This window comes from Vulpes lagopus, chromosome 17 (assembly GCF_018345385.1).
Source record: "Vulpes lagopus strain Blue_001 chromosome 17, ASM1834538v1, whole genome shotgun sequence".
Taxonomy (NCBI): Eukaryota; Metazoa; Chordata; class Mammalia; order Carnivora; family Canidae; genus Vulpes; species Vulpes lagopus.
Window position 1 is genome coordinate 32220601 of NC_054840.1, and position 9992 is coordinate 32230592.

At 65.4% G+C, this 9992-nt stretch overlaps 1 protein-coding gene across 6 annotated transcripts; it reads right to left on the minus strand.

Moving 5' to 3' along the window:
* Positions 1-846: 846 nt before the first annotated feature.
* Positions 847-9666, minus strand: IRX4 (iroquois homeobox 4). 6 transcript variants are annotated; one of them, XM_041731958.1, is made up of 9 exons: positions 9604-9666; positions 8244-8524; positions 7193-7435; positions 5902-6062; positions 5547-5691; positions 4747-4998; positions 3967-4097; positions 2708-3036; positions 847-2243 (listed from the first exon to the last, which is right to left on the minus strand). In XM_041731958.1, exons 5-9 carry the CDS (start codon positions 5589-5591, stop codon positions 1423-1425), a joined length of 1578 nt encoding a protein of 525 aa, XP_041587892.1. In that variant the 5' UTR covers positions 5592-5691; positions 5902-6062; positions 7193-7435; positions 8244-8524; positions 9604-9666; the 3' UTR covers positions 847-1422. The 6 variants fall into 6 exon arrangements, with proteins under 6 accessions (XP_041587892.1, XP_041587891.1, XP_041587894.1 ...); XM_041731957.1 differs by lacking the exon at positions 9604-9666 and adding an exon at positions 9147-9282; XM_041731960.1 differs by lacking the exon at positions 8244-8524 and having other exon boundaries at positions 7193-7363; positions 9604-9643.
* Between the last annotated feature and the right edge of the window lie 326 nt (positions 9667-9992).

The window sequence follows — 9992 nt, forward strand, 5'->3', positions numbered from 1 at the left end:
CCCGTCCTCCCTCGGGACACCTGGGGCTGTAAGGCGGCCCAGTGGGGCCTCAGGCCGAGCGCTCGCAGGCGGGGGCGAGTCCGAGTGGGCCCCGTGCTTGGGGCCAGGCGCCCGCGGGCGCGGAGTCCTCGGCAGCCAGGGAACTGCGACCTTCCTGCACCTCGGGGATGCGGGCCGTCCGCGGGCTCCGCTCCAGGGGTGGGGCTGGGGGCCGGGGTTTAGCAGCAAGCGCGGGGGCTTGGAGCGCGCTGGAGCTCGGCGAGGCGGGGCAAGCCGCCGGCCACCCTCCCTCCCCTGCCCCCACCCAGGCCTAGACTCCCAGCCCCGCCCCATCCCTGCGGCATCCTAAGCGCTTCCCGCCCCCCAGCCCCACCCCTCACCCCCCCACCCTTCAAGGCGCGGCCTAGGGCTCTGGGCGGACGCTCGGGTCGCGGCTGCGGGTCCTTGGAGGGAGGTCGCCGAAGGGCCTCAGGGCACGGATGGCCTCCCTCCTCGCTCTCCCCTCAACACAGTGCCTGGGAATTCAGAAAGTTTAAAAGTTATTCTAATCTAGCAAGAGGAACTCCCATTTTCTCAAAATTTGGAGTTTGGTATAATGGGGGAGAGTTTAACAGTCCCCAGCCTCTCATCCAATTCCACTCGTGTTCAAGAACCTGGAATATACTGTAACTCTTCTTTTGAAAAACAGCTTTATAGAGCATCTGGGGCTCTGCAGCAACTTCCGCGGGACTCTGGGCCAAGGACCCTGCTCCCGCTCACTCCCTTGGGGATTAGCGCCTTTCCTCTGGCAGAGACCTCCAATCCCGGGCTGGAAACGTGTTCATGTTCCAATGCAAACACCATCACTCGGTTTATTGGTTTTGTTATATTAGCCTCTGAAGCAGGCAATTATTGGTGTGAACATACATTTTTAAAAAAAACATAATTTTATCGAGTTAAGAGTGTGCAATAGTGTGAACGAGGTGGAGTGCTGTTGGCAAATGTGCGGAGGATGAGATCAGGTCCCCAGGCTGAGGAGTCTTCCGGGAGGAACGCTGGCATGCCTCGAACCCGAAAGGAGACAGCAAAACAAAGCCTCAGAACGGAAATGTCCTCTCCATGTAAACTTTCAGAAGTAAACTTTATGCTTAGGGTGGCTCCCTTCTGCTCTGTGAGCAGACCTATCCATGGGTCTCGGAGTTTGGAAATGGCCTGAACTAGTGCATGTCCAGGTGGGGTCGGTGGACCTGGCAAGACAGCTCAGGCGGCTGGTGTGTAGCCTGGAGAGGCCGAGTTCAGCTCCTCCCTCTACACCGGCTTGGCTGCCTGAACTTTGCCACGCTCTCGTCCTGCTTTGGAAACTTGGTAGAAAAAGAGTCTGCGACCCACAGGCCTGCAGCCCCAGCATGGGCTCCTCCTCCTCTGCTCAGGGGCAGGGGCCAGCTAGGCGCAGAAGGGCTTGCCTCCAGCCTTCGGGAGGGCCAGCAGCTCCTTGGCTGCACCTGAGGCCGGTGCATCATGGGGTGCAGCAGGAGGGAAAGTGCGCGCCAAGGGTGTCGTCAACACGTTGGCACCTGCCCCCAGCGAGCGTCCCAGCGGCCCTGGGTCCAGGAGGGCGCCCTTGGCGGTGGCCCAGGCCTGGTTCAAAGTGCTATGCCTGAGAATGGGGTCGTGAAAGACCCCATCCACCCAGTTTCTGAGACTGGTTACCGGGGAGTCCTGGTGCCTGTCCAGGGCACCAGTAGGGGCCGGGGCCGCAGGCGAGGATGAAGCAGGAGCCAAGGAAGTGGCCGCAGGGGCCGCGCCTTGACGCTTGAGCATGCAGGATGGAAACTCAGTCTGGCTCAGGGCAGTGGCGGCCGCAGTAGCAGTGTGTGCCAGGGACCAGATGCGCGGCTTGGCCTCCAGGCCCGCCGGGGCCCCAGCCTGTGCAAAGCCCAGTTTGGCCTCACAAGCCTGCGAGCCGCCCCCTGCGCCGGGCTGCTGCTCTGGCCCAGCCGCTGTGGTCCGGAGGCAGCTCCTGGCTCTCTCCATGTCCTGGTCCAGGGCGGTCCCGCCACCGGCGGCCAGGGGCATCCGCAGGGTGCCCGAGGCCTCCTTCCCCGGGGCGGTTGGACCATCGGGCGCCGCAGGGATGCGCTCCAGACCGCCTTCCAGGGGCTGGAAGGGCGGCTTCAGCTCGCACTCATGGGGCTCCCCCTCCAGCGGGTCGAAGTCCTCCAAGTCGGTGAGCTCTAGATCCTTCTCCTCTTTGCCCAGGGACTCTGCACAGGATAGAGGGAGGGGCCAGTGCAGGAAGAGAGGAAATGTGTGTAGCAGAACCCCACTGGTCCTTCCTAGCTCTGTGCCCCTGGTTATGGGGCAGACCCTGGAGCTAGGAAAAGCACCACAGCCCTTCCTTGTACCTCCCACCTGCTCCAGATGCTCCCTCCCTATCCCCCAGGAGGGTACACGGGAGACTCAGGGAGTCCCTCCTCAGATTCAGGGTGGGCGTGTCTCAGGTTGTAGATGCCCCTTTTGGGCTTCTTGAAGCCTGTTCCCAGTTCCAACTGCAGGCCCCCTGGGCTCAGGGCCTCTCCGGGCCACCTCATTCATTTGCTGCCCAAACCCTCACAGTTTGCTTTAACTACCCCAGATTCAGTGTCTTTAGAGGTCTTAGCACCCCAAAGAAGGCACAGGGAGTCCTGACCTCAGTGCCCAGCCCTGGCATCGCCAAGCTCCCACCCACCTTCATTCTTGGTGCTCTTGAGGGGCTCCTCCCTGGTTTCCTCCTCCACCCCTTCTTCCTCCTCGCCCTCTGCATAGGGTCGCTTCTCGTCTGCACATTTGTTCCTTGGCGGCCATGTCATCTTATTCTCTTTCTTGAGGCGCCGGCGCGCATTGGCGAACCAGGTGGACACCTGCGTGAGGGTCATCTTGGTGATGATGGCCAGCATGATCTTCTCGCCCTTGGTGGGGTAGGGGTTCTTGCGGTGCTCCTGCAACCAGGCCTTGAGCGTGCTGGTGGTCTCGCGCGTGGCATTCTTCCGCCGCGTCCCGCTGTCCATGGTCCCGTACCTGGGGACAGGCTGGGCAATGGGGCGCCGGCCGAGGCCCTTGTGGTGCCAGCGGCCAGAGCAAGGCCCATGCAGGCTTTCAGGCCTCATCATGGGTTAAGACCTGGGCGGGACCCAGGCACTGCCCTTCGCCACTGCCCATGCACTGCTTTCTGTGGCCCCAGAAAGTGAAGATGCTTATGTTTGATTAAACTTAAAGGGAGCCTGGCTCTTTCCCAGCCAGAGTGGTCAGGAGTGGAGTGGGGGCTCAAAGCCTGGCCAGGTCTCTGTCATTGTCACTACCTAGACATCTACTTCTTTGGGTTCCTTTATGAGGTGTCTCTCCTACCCTTCTGATCCCCAGACCAGGAAAGCACATCGTAGAAGTGTGAGACCAACTAACTGTATAACACCCATGGGCAGAAGCAGTCATTAGTGCCCACAGAAAGAAAATGCCCAGATAGCCTATGGTGGACTTTCTGCAGTTAGTTCCTAATTGTTCCCTCCTCTCCCCAAGGTGGGCCATGCTGTCTTTGAGTGGGTCCCACTGGACTCCCCCTTCCAGTTCTCACCACAGGGGAAGGTGGATGGGGCTCCCACACACCCACATGGGCTGCGCATCTTGGGTTGGGGCAGGTGTCCGAAGCCTGGGCAATAAGACCTGCCTGCTCAGGGAAACCACATCACAGGAAGGGCTTTGGGAGTCCAGACAGTGGGCTGGGGGTGCAGGTGGTGGGGATGCACTTTACCCCTGTGGAGCACGGCTTGCCTAGGAGGTGGGGCTGGACTAACCCAAGGTCATCGGGAGCTGGACCAGAAAAATGTCCCTCCTCCTACCTCCCAACTTTTTCTAGGGGGTGTGGAGGTGGTGGGGCTGGTGTGTGTGGGTGATTCTGACGGCTGATGGAGCCCTGCGGCCCATGCAGGGCATGCGAGGACTTCTGTCCCTCACCTGTCGTAGGGATATTGGCCCAGCGCCGGCTCGTAGGGGTAGTAGGCAGCGGCCGCGGCAGGCGCCAGGCCCGCATGCGCAGATCCAGGCCCATCCTTGGAGTCGAAGCCGTTCTGTAGGATCCCAGGAGCCTGGGGTCGAAGCTTCCTGGAGGCGACCCAGCTCGACCCCGCCCCCTCCCCCACATCCCTCTGCTCCTGAACGCTCGGCACAGACCCTGGGCAGCCTCACCAGCCACCCCGACCGTTCCCGACTCTCTCTAGGGCCCAGGGAGCGTTGGGGTAGGGGGAATGGGGAGGAGGGGTGAGAATGAGATTAGAGGAATAAAGGGGCAGAGATGAGGGTAGGGGGCTAGGACGACAGCAGAGGAGAGGAGGGTGAGCGGACGGCTGGGAGAGAGGGAGAGGTGGAGCAAAGGGGGAGGTCCGAAAGGGGTTGAGTGGTGGGGGTTGGGAGGAGAGGGAGAGAGAGACCCAGAGGAGTGAGGATAGGGGTTGTGGAGATGGGGAGCAGGGGCTGCCCTGGGCCATGGTGCTGTGGTCAGGCTTGGGGGGTTCCCCGCCCGGGGGCCTGGCGGGGTTCTGAGCAGCCAGGCGAGGAGGTGTACAGGTGAGGAGGTGTACAGGTGAAGCAGCAGCGAAGGGGTGCTTCTCCCACCCCTGCAACCTGGGGTCCAGGGCACCGGCGCCCCTGACTCCAGAGTTCAGGGAGTGGGCTTGGCGAATCCGGGGCAGGGGCGTGGCGTGGCGGGAAGGTCTCAGATCATCCCCCTCCCCTTACCAGCGAGTAGAAGGCGGAGGCCTCGGAGCCGTAGGTCACGTAGTTGCCGTAGCCCTGCGAGCCCGCGTAGGGGCCCCCATACACGCCCAGCGCCGCGGCAGAGTTGAGCTCGTGGCGCGCGGTGGCCAGCAGCCGGCTCTCGTAGACCGGGCAGTAGACGGGCGCCTGGGCCGACGCGGCGGGCCCCGACTCGGCCAGCGTGCGGCCACCCGACTCGCAGCACGTGCTCAGGGAGTTGGTGGTCATCAGGAACTGGAGGGGAGACGGGCGGCGAGGAAGGGCGGGCGCGCGCGGCTGGGGCTCGAGGCCTCCACCTGCCCTGCTCCCGGCCCAGGCCCAGGAGGGCGCCCCGTTGCCTGCGGCGCGCGCGCTCCTTCCCGCCGGGAGCCCGCTCTGCCCGGCTGCTTCCTCCAGCCTCTTGGGGCCCCGCCGTCCAGGCCCCGAGTGCACACCCTCCCCGGGGGGTCCGTCCCTGTTGGGGGGGTTCCCAGGCCGCGCACGCCCTCCTGTGTCACGTCTGTCTTGAGTCCCTGGGCTCCTCTGGGGCGAAGCCACGGACCCGGGGTGGGGTGCGGGTGGGGGTGGGAGTGGGGGTCAAGCAAAGCGGGAGAAATGGGCTGATCCCCAGACAGGGGGGTCACGTCCCCGCGCACGTCCGGCGGTCTCAGCGCCCCTGCGCTCCGCCGGGCTGGGTGCGAGGCGCGCGCGGCACAGGCCCGGCTCCCGGGGGAGCGACGCCGCGTGGCCGCCCGCCCGCCCGCGTGCCCCCGCGTGCCCCGCACCCGCGCAAGGCCCCTTACCTGGGGTGCGGAGGAATACGGGTATCCAAACTGCGGGTAGGACATGGCGGGCGCGGCCGGGGCCGGCGGGCGGGGCCGGCGAGGTCCTGCGCCGCGGGGGGCGGCGCGGCGCGGCCGCTGCTCCGGGGCCGCCGGCTCCTAGGCGCTGGGAGGGCGAAGCAGAAGAGCGGGTTACTCCATCCACGCGCCCCGCAAACTTTTCTAACCCGGCAGGAAAGTGGGCGGCGGCGGCCGCAGCGAGCCTGTTGGCTTCACATTCCCGAGCCTCGAGGGGGCTCTGGGACCAACCGGCCTCGCAGCGGCGACACAAATACATATTTTGCAAAAAAGGAAAAAAAAACCGAGTTGCGCGAACCCGTCAAGTCAGATGTGCGTGGCCTCAAGCGGCGGGGGCGCTGACGTCAGCCCACGCGGGGCACCGGGCCGGGCCGGGAGCCGCGCGGGGCGCAGGGGCAACGGCGCTAACCGGCGAACCCCATCCGTGGAGTCACCACCGCCCGGCGAAGGCCGCTTCTCCTTCGTCACCGAGAACGGGAAGCACTTTTAATTAGAGATTAATTAATGAGCACCTGCTCCTTCCCGCCCCACTGTAATCATTAGTCTCAATTACAAATGAGACATGTGAAGGGACACACGAGCGAGTCTCCGTGAAGATGTAATCAACAGTTAAAATTAGCCCGGCGCTGTGCTGCGCAGGCGGCCACCGCCCGGCCTCCGCCCGGCCCCCGCGCGCCGCCCCGGGGGCCGGGAGGCAGCTCCGCGGCCGGCGCGCCGCTCGCACTATTGTTTAGCTCGGTGGCCGCGCCGCCGCCCGCCGGTTCGAACCCAGCTCCGGGCCGGAGCTCCAGAACCCAAAGCGGCTGCAAGCGTCCGCGTCCGGAGGTCAGGAGGCCCTCGGGTGTGTGGGTCCCGAGGCCCTTCCCGGAGCCATCCACTCCGGGGCTCGGTGGCCCAAGTGCGGCGGGGCTTGGCGACTCTCCGCCACCGCGTCCCCGGGGAACGCCCCCTCCTCCGTCCCACCTCCGGTCCCGCGCGTTCCTGCGCGGCGAGCGACCCTCCCTTTCCTCTTCCACCCCCTCCGGCGGGCCGCCCGCCCTCAGCCTCCCCTGCCCCTCGCGGCTAAACCCGGGACTGCCAGACGTCCCCCGCGCGCTCCGGAGAGCAGGTTTCCCGCCTCCGCTCCGGGGCCCCTCCCGCTCCGCTGGCTGCTCCGGGCGAGCCTCAGGGTTAGGTGCCGGGGAGGGAGCGCAGGGACGCCCTTCCCCGCCCGTGTCCAGAGCTCAGCGCCCGGGGCGCACGGAGCAGTCTGGGGAGACGGCCGAGTGCCCACCCCGGGACTTCCCCATTCAGGCCGGGTCCTGGGACCTTGCCCGAAGCCCCAACGGAGGCGAGCGCGCAGGCGGCGGAGGGGCGCCTGGGCACCCCGAACTCGCTCTCCGCCTTTTGTGCCGCCGCCCTGCGGGGACCCGGGCTCGCCCCTGCCGCGCGCTCGCCCCGCTCGGCCTCCCGCGCGGCCGGGAGGGGAACTGTGCGCGGCGGCGCTGTGCAGACTTGCTCGGAAAGATTCCTGGGTTCAGACCTGTGAATCGCCCCAGGGTCACCCTCTAATTAATGATGACGTTCTCGCCCTCTCCCCAGCTGCAAACCTGCCTCCCAGAAACGAAATCTGCCCGCTCTGACAGCTCGGTTGAAGGTGATTGATGACTATCTGGAGACCACAGTACGCATCATAAGATATCTGCTGCGTAATTGCTTTAATTTACAGATGAAAATACGAGCTCTCCGATCGCGTTGAACCACAGCCGGCCACGTCCGAGCTGCTTGCGAAGGAAAATCATCGGAAATAATGAATAGCCGCTCCATGCAAATTATTCAGACAGTTTAAGCGTCTGTAGCCGGGAGAGATATATAAAGAACACGAGTCAAATGACATTAATAATTGTTTCTGAATTCTGTATTGATCTCGTGGCAGCCGTGTTTATTTCTTTCTCACCTGAATTGCTAATATCACCTCCTGTAAATAATAAGAAACTAGCCACCGGGGCTTCTGGGCAGAAATGAATCTCTCCATCTCTCTCCTTCTTCCTCCTCTGCTCCGCCCCTCCCCCACCCCCTCCTCCCAACTCCTTCCAGCTTTCCCGCTTCTGCTGAGGCTTTTCTGAACATCCTCCTACTTTCCATTATTTATTGTTTACAAACAGCTCGCTCTCTCCCGGTAATGAGGCCCGGGCGAGGGAGGGGCAGGAGCCCAGGGTGGCCCAGGGCCCAAGGAGCAGTAATCAGGATAGAAGGTGCATTCAGCACCTTTTCCTCGCCAACTTCCCAGGGCCCAACCCCCAGGCGACTGTGAGCACCCGGGCCCGCGGGGGACGACAGCCAGCGCCCAGGTCCCAGGGCCCGAGGCTCTAGTTCGCAGAGCAGCGCGCCCAGGCCGGTTCCTTACCCGGGCCACAGCTGGAGGGGAACGGCGCCCCCTGAACACACACATCATCGTTTATCTTCTGAGCAGAGGTGCCCACCTTCGGGCACAGCCCGGCTGTGGGGGCCCCTGGGGGAGGGGTGTCAGGGGCTTCTTTTGACCATCACTGCCAGGTTTTCCTTTTCAGCCTGAGTGCCTCAATAGACGCTCTCAGTCCCCACCCGCCTAGCCCGGTTCTCCCGGGGAACCTTTCCTTCTAATCCAGAAATCAAGCTCACCGGAGACTTCCCAAGGCCATTGCACACTGATCCTCCGCTTCGTGCCGCCCCAGGCCTGCGACAGGGCGGCCTGTATGGCTACCCTGCTTGGGGAGGCTCTGCTGCCGGAGGAGCCTAGCGACCTTGCCACCGCTCACCCAGGCCCTGCTATCTAATCCCGGATTCGGGGTTAGTCAGGCCTGTCTCCAATCTGGAGCACACCCGGGAAATCTCGCTGACAGCCTGCGCCCTGGCTGAGGCAGGCCTCCTGGAACCGGGATACTTTCTGGGTTATCTTGGCCCTGTAGAAGACACCAGAATAATATTCGAGTGCCCTTTCCTGAAAGGCTGAGCCTTGAGCTGAGCACCGGGTTTCCCTCCAAGAGAGGATACAGCAGGAGTGTCAGCATCTCCGGTATCACCAGCTCAATGCGCCTGCATACACGGGCGTACTGAACCCACATCCCTCGAGGGACCCTCGGTTCTAAATACACCCAGGAGAGGCTTCCCACGGACAGGGCAGCAGCTCAGCTTCCGTTAGGTGCCCCCACTGGCCTGTTGTACTAAAGGAGCCCAGGGCCAGGGGGCTGAGGATGGTTAGCGCCGAATGTGAGAGGCCTGTGGGTCGCCCTTTTTGCCCAAAGGTGCTGTAGGCCGAGGAGAGGCCTCTGGGAGACAGGCCGCGCCCTGACATTCTTCCCCCGCCCCGGAGACCGGCTGGGGCCAGGCCGGTTCCCCCAGTCGACCCCCGGGGCCACCTGGTTCTCCGCACCAAGAGCCGCCAGGGGCTCTCTCCAGCCCAGCCAAGTTGACCCCAGGCAGAGGGCGGAGGCTAGAGCGCGCAGGCCAGGCTAGGGCCTCCGCCGCCGCCGCCGCCGCCGCCGAGGCATGGGGCCAGCCCTCGGGGCGCCTGTGCCCGCCCACCGCTCGCGGACACCCGGGGCGGGGTGTGGGGCCCAAAGGCGCTCTGGATATCCGCGGCGCGCCGCTCGCCAGCCAGCCCGAGGTCGGCAGGTCACTCCTTCGGGGCCGGTCCTCCGGGTCTCCGCGAAGTCAGGCGGGCGAGCTGCAGGCCAGCGCGGTGAATCCTGCTCCCGAAACGCCTCCATCCCAGGTCGGCTCGCTCCAGCTCTCCCGCTGCGCCCCCGCCGCTCGCCCGCAGGGCGCTGCCGGAGCGGGAAAGGCGCGCAGCCGGGGCGTCCGGGATCAGGCCCGGCTGCCCCGCGTCGGCCCCCGCGCCCCGCGCCGCCCCCACACCCCGTCTCCGCAACTTGCGGCGAACGCCCCGGCCTCGGGAGACCCCAGCGGCTGGCAGCAAACTTTGTGCCCTCCGGCGCGGAGCGATCCTGGCAAAGTTTGTGCGGCCGAGCCCACTCCCTACCTGCGCTGGGGACGCGCCCGCCCGCGCCGCTGGGGCGCCGGGGCCGCGGGGAGCAGCGCGCAGCCCGGGACGCACCGGGGAGTCGCCGCAGTCGCCGCCGCCCGCGCCCCTCGGCGGCCGCGCCGAGCCTCCGCCTCCCCGGGAGGGGGGAGGGGTCTCGGAGCCCCGGGGCGGGGGCGGGCGCGGGGACCTCGCCTACCTGCGGTGGCGCCCGGCCACTACCGGCCGCCCGCGAGGGCTCTGCGCGGCCGCTCGGCGCGCGCGCTCGGGCGGGGAGCCGGCGACAACTAATGGAGACATTTCCAGGCGGAGCACCTGGCGAGCGGAGCGCGCCGGCGTCCCCAGGCGCCGCGGTCGTCAGCCGAGCCCGCACCGGCGTGACGTGGGCG